This window comes from Doryrhamphus excisus, linkage group LG7 (assembly GCF_037039965.1).
Source record: "Doryrhamphus excisus strain RoL-2023G ecotype Guam linkage group LG7, RoL_Dexc_Guam_v1.1, whole genome shotgun sequence".
Classification (NCBI taxonomy): domain Eukaryota; kingdom Metazoa; phylum Chordata; class Actinopteri; order Syngnathiformes; family Syngnathidae; genus Doryrhamphus; species Doryrhamphus excisus.
In genome coordinates this window covers 14,557,711-14,570,493 of record NC_136363.1, presented here as the reverse complement: position 1 = coordinate 14,570,493, position 12,783 = coordinate 14,557,711, and the positions used below count along the sequence as shown (strand labels likewise).

The 12,783-nt window shown below is 47.1% G+C and overlaps 1 protein-coding gene across 1 annotated transcript; it reads left to right on the top strand.

Moving 5' to 3' along the window:
• The first annotated feature begins 24 nt into the window (after positions 1-24).
• fam83hb (family with sequence similarity 83 member Hb) lies at positions 25-12,541 on the top strand. Its single transcript, XM_058046577.2, has 8 exons — positions 25-209; positions 5,372-5,546; positions 6,471-6,803; positions 8,286-8,450; positions 8,538-8,662; positions 9,014-9,556; positions 9,630-11,898; positions 12,117-12,541. The coding sequence occupies exons 2-8, from the start codon at positions 5,424-5,426 to the stop codon at positions 12,135-12,137; spliced, it is 3,579 nt and encodes a 1,192-aa protein (XP_057902560.2). The 5' UTR covers positions 25-209; positions 5,372-5,423; the 3' UTR covers positions 12,138-12,541.
• The last annotated feature ends 242 nt before the right edge of the window (positions 12,542-12,783 follow it).

The window sequence follows — 12,783 nt, the reverse complement described above, 5'->3', positions numbered from 1 at the left end:
CTCACCTCGGGTCCCGCTCCTTCCTCATTCGCCGCGCTGCTCCGTGCCGTAGTGGCGGCGGCCCCGAGGGTGGAGACGGATCCCGGGCCTGCAGCCTCGCCGGAGGAGATTTGATGACAAACGTGCTTTTTTTTGGCTCCTTTGAACGCGGGATGTGACGGCGGAGGCGACTGAAGAAGAAGACGTCGTCGTTGCTGGAAACTTTGGAGGTAAATTCAAGTCGGGAGCAAGTTTGTGCAAACCTCGAACGAACGATCCGTGGGTCCGATTCTTCCATTCCGTGACTTTACTTTGCCTTACTTTGAAAGTACTGCACTTCAGGGTCATATCTTGGATCTCTACTCTATTGCCAAAGTTCTGTTCCACCGCATCCAATATTTCATATTTTACTGACCCTTCTGTCTGGTCTCCTTCTAGTTCCTGGTTCTCTCTGCGGTTGTCCTGCTAGGCTTTTAGGACGGGTTTCTTCATTCATGGGGTTGGGATTGGATTGGGATCGGGATTGGAGTTTGGGATGAAATAAAGGTGAGTGGATGAGGCTGTCTTGATGGGTCCCAATAGTGTATGCTAACTGCTGGCCACCCTGAGGAGACCCTGCGGTACCTTAGCAAATAAGACGGGGCGTTAGTGGCCAGCATTGGGAGGGAAAGAGGACAGGTGTGCCCACAGGTGTGCCCAAGTGTCTCCAGATCACCTGCAGACTTTGATCCGCACCTTTGATCAAATGAGTTTACAAGGACAATATTGTTAATTCATACGGAGGCTTTTTGGCATGAGTCATTCCTAGGAACAGTGCGCCCTGTGTGTGTGTGTGTGTGTGTAATTACAGTGTGGAGTGGGGGGGTGGTGGTGGGGGGGGGGCTATAGTGGCAAATTTCTTGCGGCGGGTCTCATTCTAGAATGTCATCGTTGTCCCAGCAACAGCAGACCAGAGCTGCTTTGGACTAGGGGAAAAAGTGAGGTTGGGAATAGTTTTTCCTTGAAAGTGCATCCAGGAAAGGTGGAATGACGGTTGGTACCAGCAGGGGCGTTGCTGACACTTTGGCCACACCTCCTCGCAATCTTCATATCACGCTGACGTCAGCTTTTATGGCCCAGTTTCAGGAGAGTCGTCAAGGTTCAAAGGTTAACACGGCAGGATTTCACCATTAAGGACTTAGGGATGGGTACCTTCTACTTTTGGACCGATACGGTATACATACAATCCCTGCTACATGGGAATCGGTACTCAATGGTACACATTTTGGTACTTTGGTGTGTATTCATGTGCTGTGGTAATAAATGCTAATTTGGTTCATGATCAAATGTAAACATTTATTTCCTGATATACAAGCTGGAACAATTGCATCAAAACATAGACTGGTATACTGGTATACTGGTATACTGGTATGGCTTTACAATAAGGGAGACAAAATACAGTAGTTACTGAGGAACTAATGGGGAACTAATGACTAAGACGCATACATTTAGAGTAATTACTGAAGAACTAATTGGGAACTAATGCCTAAGGCATATACATTTAGAGTAGTTACAGAGGAACTAATGGGGAACTAATGACTAAGGCACATACATTTAGAGTAGTTACCGAGGAACTAATGGGGAACTAATGACTAAGGCACATACGTTTAGAGTAGTTACAGAGGAACTAATGGGGAACTAATGACTAAGGCTTATACATTTAGAGTAGTTACTGAGGAACGAATGGGGAACTAATGACTAAGGCACATACATTTGGAGTAGTTACAGAGGAACTAATGGGGAACTAATGACTAAGGCATATACATTTAGTGTAGTTACTGAGGAACGAATGGGGAACTAATGACTAAGGCGCATACTTTAAGCACAGTTACAGAGGAACAAATAGGGAACTAATGACTAAGGCGCATACTTTTAGAGTAGCTATCGAGCAACTAATGACTAAGGTGCATACATTTAGAGTAGTTATGGAGGAACTAATACGGCACATACTTTTAGAGTAGTTACCGGGGAACTAATGACTAAGGCACATACATTTAGAGTAGTTACTGAGGAACAAATGGGAAACTAATGACTAAGGCACATACTTTTAGAGTAGTTACTGAGGAACAAATGGGAAACTAATGACTAAGGCACATACTTTTAGAGTAGCTATCGAGGAACTAATGACCAAGGCGCATACTTTAAGAGTAGTTACAGAGGAACTAATAGGGAACTAATGACTAAGGCACATACTTTTAGAGTAGTTACAGAGGAACCAATAGGGAACTAATGACTAAGGCACATACTTTAAGCGCAGTTACAGAGGAACTAATAGGGAACTAATGACTAAGGCACATACATTTAGAGTAGTTACGGAGGAACAAATGGGGAACTAATGACTAAGGCACATACTTTTAGAGTAGCTATTGAGGAACTAATGACTACGGCACATACATTTAGAGTACTTACAGAGGAACTAATGGGGAACTAATGACTACGGCACATACATTTAGAGTAGTTACGGAGGAACTAATGGGGAACCAATGCCTAAGGCACATACATTTGTAGTAGTTGTGTAGTAGTTGTGTAGTAGTAGTAATCTGCTGTACTCGGTCATGTTCTCAGGGCATTGAATGGATGGCAACGAGACGGTTCAGGTTGTCCTCGAAGACGTTCCCTCTCATCCAAGCATGGTCCAAGACCAGGACAAATTCATGGTAGTCAACATGCAATTTGACAGATGAATATGTTATGAATATGTTAGTAAGCTCGTATGCTCTCCATTTTGTTGCATTTTCCTGGTATTACATTTTGTTTGTCTAGTATTTGGGGGGATATCTGTCTCTTAGAAGGGTACTGCTTTGAGTGTTATTACATTATTAAGTAACATATGAAGTTATTACAGCGATTAGCAGTACAGTTCTGTTGGATTACAGATTACCAGATCCATAGGGTGTCCAACTTTCAGAGTAAAAGAGGCAAGGAGCCACAGTAGCTTGTTGGCTTTGGTCCGCCTGAGCTGGATGACACACGCAACGTCGGGTCCTCCCTTTGTGCGGCATTCCTCACTCATGCCGAGGTGCCAGAATACGAGGAGGGATATGTTATGCGTTGGGTTTATGCTCGTCTGTCCGAGTGTATTAACGTGACCGAGGCGCCGCTGAAAGGTCCTGACAGCACCAACATCAGCACACAAACTGGCTCATCCCTCCCAACCTGTTCTCAGGTATTCCTCGCTGGCTTCCTTCATGCCAGATGATCACACAAAATGAGCATGAGGTATGCCAATCCGTCCCAGTGGCTTCTCAAGGCGTGTTGACACGTGAAGATGGCTGACAGGGTTTTTCTTCACATGTTCAGACCATTTTTTTTAAATATGGTTTTCAACCTCATTAGAGCCCTGTAGACAGGAAGTGACATCCCTACGGTCAGCTTTGCACTCCAATTATGCATTGTTTACAACACATTGTGCAACTTCTATGCTACAGGGACGCCAGACAGCCGCGAGCTAGCAACCGAGTTCGCTAGCCAGTTCATTCATTCATTCATTTTCCACCGCTTTTCCTCACAAGGGGGGTGCTGGAGCCTATGCCAGCTGTCTTCGGGGCGAGAGGCGGGGTACACCCTCGACTGGTTGCCAACCAAATGTCACATTCATACCTATGGACAATTTGGAGTGGACAATTAACCTAGCATGTTTTTGGAATGTGGGAGGAAACCGGAGTACCCGGAGAAAACCCACGCATGCACGGGGAGAACATGCAAACTCCACACAGAGATGGGCTAACCAGTTAGCCTGTATGTAAATGTATTTCTTCTAAACTTAAGAAAGTAAAAACTTACCACTTCCACACAGAAAGGGAGGCAGCTGACATCATACAGTGTTAAGTTAATGTAACATAAACTATTGTTTTTATTGCTGTTGTTTCAATGTTTTGTGTCATTACTACTGCCGAGTGACCGGAATACCACCAATACTTCAGTATTTCAAAGTTTTGACTAATAATAGAAATACCAGACCCCAGTCTACTATGAAGACAGCAGTCGCTTCTTAATTCATTTATGCAAAGCCATGATAGGGTAGGGACAACGGCATCGGCCATTCTTCCCGATCTGGGATGCATATTTGGAGTCATTTCTTCAGGTCCCTGTGGACAGGAATTGGTATCCATACCTGAAACCCTCAGTAGTCCAAGGTCAAAGTGTCCTTGCTTAAGGTAGAAGGGAGCAGAGAGGGCATGGTCCATGTCACCTTCGTCACTTTCAACAGTCTGATGTTGCTGTCAAAACAAAGCAGGCGTCAGTTTTTGTTTGAGCAGTAAGCCGGGGGGGCAGGGTGGAGAGAGCTTCTTTTTTCCGCAGAAGAGGCTGATAAGTTCTGAATCAGAAAGCAACAGGCCAAGTTTGATTTCCTAACATGCATGAATGTCATCTCAGCTGTGATGATTCAGCAGGAATAAAACCGAAGGCAGATGGAACGTGTGTCGTCTTGAAGTCTTGGAAGTCCATGCCCAACATACAGGACTTCCCTGGCAGCCCACAAAGCCGTGATTCCTACTGCTGGGATTGAAAGAGAGAAAGCAGGAAGTGGGCCATTTTACTTCCAGATGAATCACCACAGTGGAGCGGGGCCAACAGAAGGGCTACCCGATGACTCAGGCGGACCGTCCCTGGACTTTATGTCCAATCGCTATGTGTGCATGCAACAGTCTGGAACGCTGACACGTTCATTAAGTTTGCACAATAACGTATCGTGACAGCTAATAGGCTCCCGACACTCCATGCCTACGGTATGTTTCCACGGAAACGTATCCAAACAGTCAAAAACCACATGCTGCAGCAAGTCGTGGAACAGGATTGTGGTTCTCTTCTTAGTCCTGCCTAAAAGCAAATAGATTCAGGCTTCTTCCCGCTCCTCCTGAGTTGGAATTCTCTTCAAAGGAAGCCTGAAGTTCGGAGTGACTTGAGCAGCTCGTAAAGCCTGTTCTCCGCTACCAGATGAGACATCTCGTACGGAGCTGTCATGGCCAAATGAAATTTGAAAAAGTGAGGCAAAGAGGGGGGGGATTGTCCCAGTTGGCTCAGCCTGAAGTTTTGGTTTGTGTACGTCTTTCCATGTTGGACGTGGGCAAGGCGTTCAGTGACATCCATTTTAGTATTTTTCTTATGAATCAATGTAAAGATTGGGAACTGGACAATAACAAAAGCTGCTGACTGGAATTGTGACAAGCTGAGTCTGAGGTAACCCGTCCATACCTGTGCGTACCTTTTCCACTGTGAATGTTAAAGTTAGAAGGTGAAATAACGGGATGGGTCGTTTCTGTCGTTATTTTTGTGTCAAAACAAAGCCCAACATGAAAATGGAAGCAAATTGTATTTGCTGCTTATGGCCTTGATCACTTTTGTGTTGCAGAGTTTCACATTCGCCAATCGGACCCTGATCCGTGCCCCCCTTTCCCGTCGCCATGGCTCACCGATCTCAGAGTTCCTCGATTGGAGACAACCCCCTGGACCCAAACTACCTGCCCCCACACTACAAGGAGGAGTATCGTCTCGCCATTGATGCACTGATAGAAAGTGACGTAGCGGTAAAGCAAATTCAATGATTCCCGTTTTGGTGCGGCGGTCGTGCTGCTGCTCCGGGTGCTGGCAGCAGGCGGGCGGTGCAGACCCGATTTACGAATAATTGTTTGGGTGGTACTGTTTGGAAGGCACAGACTGCCAACATATCCGCCAATTCTGTTAAGCACTTTGTGTTGCATGTCTTTGCAGGAAAAGTGCTCTATAAATAAAGTTGATTTGATTTGATCCACATATTTACTCCGTTTTTCACTTTGGTTCCAGACCCGACCACAAAAAATGTATTTCTGCGATATTTATTAAATATTAATAAATAGAATATAAAAGCGGTAGAAAATGAATGAATGAATGAATGAATATTTTCCTATTTACAGCATAAAAACTGTTTCTGACTTTCTAAATACGGTTTTTAACCTCATTAGAGCCCTGTAGACAGGAAGTAACATCCCCATGGTCAGCTTTACACTCCAATTATGCATTGTTTATAACTCTTATGCTACAGGGACTCCAGACAGCCGCGAGCTAGCGAGCGAGCAAGCTAACCAGTTAGCCTCAAATGTATTTCTTTTAAACTTAAGAAATTAAAAACTTACCACTTCCACACAGAAAGGGAGGCAGCTGACATCATACGTTAAGTTAATGTTAACTGTTGTTTCAATGTTTTGTGTCTATTGCCGAGTGACCGGAATACCACCAATACTTCAATATTTCAAAGTTTTGACTAATACTAGACCCCAGTCTACGATGAGACAGCAGTCATTTCTTAATTCATTTCTGCAAAGCCATGATTGGGTAGGGACAACGGCATCGGCCATTCTTCCCGATCTGGGATGCATATTTGGAGTCATTTCTTTTTCATTTCTAAATGTTTGCAGTATTTCAGCCATTATTTGTGTACGGACTGACATGGACTGCGTTTCCTCCTCCACCAGGGGTACTATGAGTTCCTCCACAACGCAGATGTGGTCAGCTTCCTGGCGCAACACGAAATCGAGCACATCAAGTCTACCATCCAGGGGCCCGCCCATGCCCACAGCGTTCCGGATCTGACTTACCCGGAGGTGGGCCACAATGCAGAGGGGTCCTCTGACACCTACTGGCCCATGCAGTCCGACATGGCCGCCCCGGGTCTGGACCTGGGCTGGCCGCTCACCCAGCACAGCTTCATCGGACCCACCGAGGTCACCACTCTGGTCAACCCCTCGGAAGCAGACATGCCCAGCATTAAGGAGCAGGCCAGGAGACTCATTAAGAACGCTCGCCAGGTAAGAACCGGCAGCTAAAAAAACCTGCAGAACCTGCTTTTCTTTGGGGGAAACACAGCCACTGAAGACTCTTTCTAAGCATTCAAGCTAGCATGTGTAGCTTGTACACAGCCTGGGATTCTACTTTAGTCCATGGCTGCCACGTGTCATCTTATGGCAAACCAACATGTCATAGGCTATCTGCTCTTCTATCTCCATGTTCCGTACGGCCATGAAGATTGCTGACTGTTTGGCTAACGCTATCTCCTTGGGAGCTTAATTGTCGTTTTTATCTGCCACCGCCAACTTTGCAGCCACGCCCTTTCCGATGACCGTCTGTCTGGCAGGCTTTTGTCTGAAAAGGGTAATTAGTATGAGACGTACATGCCAGAAGTCACGTGCTCGGGAGTGGTTAGACCTGCTTTGTTGGGGTTTCGCTTCCATATCTCTTTTATTTGATCTTCTTCGGCTGAACGTGTGTCTTTATGGCACCTGTGTTGTTACTACCCACACTTTTCCAGCCTGTGAGCTACTTTTAAAATGACTGAGTCACGAGTCCCAAAGCTCTAATATAAACACAGAGAATATCAATATTTGACAGATGCACCATATGTTTTTTTTTTTTTTCAAACCAATGCCGATAACTGTCTGCTTTCAGTATCCACTCTGCATTTAGATGCAAGTGAGTTTGTGCACATCTGGAGGATTATGTTGATTATGTTGATGTTGATTAGTCCTGATGAAATATCATAACATGCCGACTGACAGTATAAGCAGAGTATAGAGGGGGAGGAGCCACCCGGCGTGGCCCAGCACTCCGAGCAGCCGGTGTGACGCCACATTCGTCTTGGGCAAACCTAATGTTATCCGATGTTAATGTTATGGGATTTATCTGTATAGCATCATAATTCCCTCATATCGGCCCGATAATTATTGTGCACTTCGAATATATAAGATATGTCTGCCTTTATTGGTCCCTCAGTGGGGAAATGTGCATAAATTCATTCATTCATTTTCTACCGCTTTATCTCACGAGGGTCGCGGGGGTGCTGGAGCCGATCCCAGCTGTCTTGGGGTGAGAGGCGGGGTACACCCTGGACTGGTGGCCAGCCAATCCCAGGGCACATATAGACAAACAACCATTCACACTCACATTCATACCTATGGACAATTTGGAGTGGCCAATTAACCTAGCATGTTTTTGGAATGTGGGAGGAAACCGGAGTACCCGGAGAAAAGCCACGCATGCACGGGGAGAACATGCAAACTCCACACATAGATGGCCGAGGGTGGAATTGAACCCTGCTCTCCTAGCTGTGGGGTCTGCGCGCTAATCACTCGTCCGCCGTGCCACCCGCATATATTTATAAATATGAGTATTTCATAGTCAATATGTCAATATGACACATGATGAAACATTATATTATATAGGTGTGTACCATCCAATGTAAGAACTGCATTAAATATTCAGGCGTCTCACACCATATATTTCATCTGTTTTAGGTTATTGCTGTGGTGATGGACATGTTTACAGATGTTGACATATTTGCGGACCTCCTGGACGCAGCGGCACGCCACGTCCCTGTTTACATTCTTTTGGATGAGCAGGAAGCCCATAACTTTGTCTCCATGGTGATCAATTATAAGGTCAACCTGGACCTAATCCATGTAAGTATTCACTGACCAGTCCTCCCAGTAAGGTACGCACGGCACGGCTCAATGGCATCACACCTGACACATGTTGTTGTTTTACAGATGATGCGTGTTAGGACTGTGGCAGGAATAACATATCATTCCCGGACAGGAAAGTCCTTCAAGGGACAGATGAAAGATCGCTTTCTGCTGGCTGACTGCCGGGCTGTGCTCAGTGGGAACTACAGGTGGGTTCTTTGTTTAAATGAAAAACCAATTCACCTTTGGCTTTCATTCACCTGGTTTGTGTTGGAGTATTTGAGGTTCTGGTGGCGGTACGGAGGCGGAAGGTGGAAGGTGGTGCATGGATTTAGGGTGATGGGATGTCACACGGTTTTTACCGCCATTGCACCACTTTCACCCCTAGAATGAATTAAATCTGCTGTCGCATTTGCATCTCGGACATAAAATTAGAGTTTTTCAATTTTTTTGTTCACTTGTACAAAAGAAACAATATTCATTCCAATGTGTTGTTGGAATCGTCTGTCCGTCATTATTGATTATTATCCCATTCACATTATTTGTGACTTTTCTTCCAGCTTCATGTGGTCATATGAGAAGATTCATCGCTGCATCGCTCACCTTTTCCTCGGAGAGCTGGTTGCCACGTTTGATGAAGAGTTCCGCATCCTCTATGCTCAGTCAGAGCCTCTCGTGGTTGACCCGTCGGACGGAACGCTCGCCGTGCCCGACACCGGAAGCTACTTAAACAGACAGATGGGTTTTAAAAGGACCCAGTCGTTGCGGAATCCTCTGGGTTTCCGAAGGCAACCTGACATTTCCTCCGGTTTCCCGTACGGAGACCAGGACCGCAACACTGCACTTGCCTTCCGGAGGAACGACCCATTTCGTCACACCATTGAGCCCGGCGCAGGAATCACCATTGGGAAGTACTCCCAGCAACAGTTTCGCTTGCAGCCGTCGTATTTGGACCAGGGAAGGTCATTAGTGTCCCGGCAGATGGAGATGAGCGGCTTCAAGAGACACAGCTACGCCGAAGGAACCCAAGAGACCTACATGTCCTCCAGACACTACATGAAGCACAGAGTCATGAACAATCTCGATGAGACAGACTTCAGCAGGTTGGTTCATATTTCCTACCTCGTGTTGTTAGCGATGAACTTCTAGCGTTTCAACGTTTCATTGTCTTTACAGAGAACAGAAACTCCATTTCTACAATGAAGGGCCTGGACCAGGTTCTGGTCATGGACACTATGATAGGCTACGTCCTCCACTTCCAGGCATTGACCAGTATTCCGACTCCAGCTCATTCCGCTCAGATCAAGAGCCGAGCTATGGAAACTATGGCAGAAGTTATGTCAATCTTTCATCGGAGGATTTAAGCGGACCGGAAGGGTTTCAGGCGCCTCCAATAGCTGGAAGGTATGGAGGAAGTTCTGCCCTGAAGAGGCCCACCATCGGACAGGCTTACGCTTGTCAGAGCTCGCCCACACAGCCTCACCCACCGGAGAAAAAAATATTTCCAAAACAGTCGGAACAGGAGCACGGCCAAGACGCAAGTGTTCGGCACGGTTTGAGGAACTGGAGGATTCACTCGTATCTTAGCGCATACGAGGACGGCGGAGAAGAAGGTCTCAATCAACCCCTGGGGCCTGACGCATTTGAAGATACCCTACCTTCTCAAGAGCAAGACATTTCAGAGACCCGCTTTGGAATAAAACAGCCACCCAATGTGGCCCCGAAGCCCAGAGCAGATATCCAAAGGCCGCGCTTTGGAAAGCCGGTTAAACCCGACAGCACCGAGAAGACCTCAACCGTGAAGGATGGGCTCCTTTCAGCCAGCGACGGGAAGTCTGCTTCTCTGGATAGAAGTGAAGAAGACGAAAGGGGAGTTGGGAAGGAGGACAGCGGGGAAAAAGAGGCGCCAGATCGCTTCCTGACAAAACACGACTCTTTCCGTACGCGGATTAACCCGGTCCTTCAGCGCAGCTCCCGTCTACGTTCCTCGCTCATTTTCTCATCGTCAAAAGCAGAGATACACAGCGGGAGCACTGGCCTCAGACCAGCCACAGAGGAAGATGACAAGTTGGACGCTGGGCGCACTTCCTCCATCGTAGCCCAGATCCTCGAGAAGAGGAGGTCATTATCTCGAGAACCTTTTGAGTGGAGAAAGACAGCTGAGGAGCAGAGTAAAGAAAAAGAGCAAGAGGAGAAAAGTGGGGATGCAAATCCGCAACAGGAGAGGGAGCCCAGATTGACAAATATAACAGAAACAAAAGACGAGCACCCGAAACTTCAGGAACACGTCCAATCAACCTCTAACGATGTCACACCAACGTCTCTTAATGTCAACGACCCCGCCAGTCGACTGCAGTACTTCAAAGAAGTGGCTGCCAAGAGAAAAGCATCAAAGATGGAGTCGGAGTCAACGGTGAACATCCCGGCTGAGAAAAAGCCAGACCTGTCAGGAAAGGCTCCCCAAAACACGACAGTGGGCGCTACGGCCCCGTCTGATGTTGCTTCAACAGAATCCCAGACAAAGAAACCAGACGTCTCGGCAAAACTCGCCGACCTCAATCGTCGATCTTCATTTTCATCCACAAAAGCTTCTCTAATCTCCCCAAAGCCTTTTGTGAGCCCCGTGAAGCCTTCTGAAACTCACAAGGAGGAGACTCCATCAGAAGGTCAAAAGAAAGATATATTTAAGTCGCTGAAGCCCCTTCCGTCCCCCAAGATCTTCAAGAGGGACCAGCTCAAGCTCAAGGGACTCAACCCTCGGAGGATATCCTGCGGCGAGGAGCTCCTAACAGATGCTACAGACACAGAGAAGAGCGAGATGAAGAAGAGTCGCTCTCATAGTTCCTCCACGCTGCCTCGTGACGAATCCAAGGAAGCCCAGCAGAAGGGATCCAACACCTCCATTAACACGCTCGGGAGCAGCGAGGGAAAGAGCGACGGCAAAGCGCTCGACTTCCTGAAGAAACAGACGCAGCGGCTGAAGGGCCTGATAGGACCCAAAGATAAGGAGAAGAAAGCTTCGGGAGAAGATCGCAGCATGGGCACAGTGAAAGAAATGGTTGAAGATTACAGCAAAAAGCAGAGTTTGTCCACGAAGGACACGGGTTCCTCAGCTGCCGATCATGTGACTGCCAATCACCGCACATCAGCCGCCACTTCCGGCTCACGCTACCTGCCGCCCGGTAATTCGGTCCTGTTCAGCAGCAACCTCCGCGATGACACCAAGGTCATCCTGGAGCAGATCTCGGCCAACAGTCAGAAGAACCGACTGGAGCGGGATGACGCAGGAGACGGAGACCGCGATGCCAAGGGTGTCAGCGACAGCGAATTCTCCGTCAAAAAGAACCGCTTCCTGCGACCCCAAGTGGGTGGCCAGGAGAGGGAGGGGCTGCTGAAGAGGATAGAGAGCCTGAGGAAGGAGAAGAAGGTCTACAGCCGCTTTGAGGTAGTCTACCGCTGAAGGTGCTGTTAGGTTTAAGAAGTAGAAGATGCAGTAATACTTGCTTGTGTAAACGAGCTTTAGTACATGAGAAGGTATTGCTAAAGGAATAAAGTATCATTCATTTGATGGTCAAGTAGGTTTGTGACCATCCAATCAAATCTTTAGTATGAGACTGATGTCTGATTTTGATTGACACCAAAACAATGTTGTTGTGTTCACAGATGGGGAATACCCTGGGATAGCGCCAAAGACGGACGGATGAGTAACCGTGGATGTGGCATCTTAATAAAGCGAGACGATCAAACAGGCGCACCGTGCCAACGACAGTCCAAGTCCGCTCTGTGTCTTTCTCTCCCTGCTGGATTTCCACCCCGGAAGTAAGCTTGAAACCTGACACGGAAAAACGCAGTAACAACAAAAACCAATGGGTGCGGAATGTGCCTGTTTGCCAAACAAACAGCGGTACAATCTTTGACCATATAAGGTGACTGAGCAAGAGGACGTGCTAATGTGACATCGGAAAAAGAAAGGGTGGGAGGTGCAGGGGCCTTGACCCTGACTTGTGTGGACACGACTGAAAGAGCAAGAAAGTAAAACCTTCACCTGAATGAATGCAAATACACATGCCATGAAATAAACCTAAAAACTGTATTCCTGTAGCACCCGTGCTCTCTGCTGGTGTCTTTTTCTTTGGACCATTTCCTGTGCCAAGCCAGAAAAGTAACACCTCGATATGAAGCATAACAGCAGAATGAAAAGAACAACACGGGAGGGCTGATGACGTGCTATCACACGCATGCTAGGCTATGTCCGCGTGTCGTGTTTGCTTCCAATAAAAGGAACTCTGGTGCATTTGGTCTGCTGACATGGTTTGGTTTATGCCAACCC

Excerpts from the sequence above, each read along its gene's own strand:
- fam83hb (XM_058046577.2), top strand. The coding sequence starts at position 5,424 with ATGGCTCACCGATCTCAGAGTTCCTCGATTGGAGACAACCCCCTGGAC. Across the intron at positions 6,804-8,285 it reads TCATTAAGAACGCTCGCCAG|GTTATTGCTGTGGTGATGGA; the intron begins GTAAGAACCGGC and ends CATCTGTTTTAG. Across the intron at positions 8,451-8,537 it reads TCAACCTGGACCTAATCCAT|ATGATGCGTGTTAGGACTGT; the intron begins GTAAGTATTCAC and ends GTTGTTTTACAG.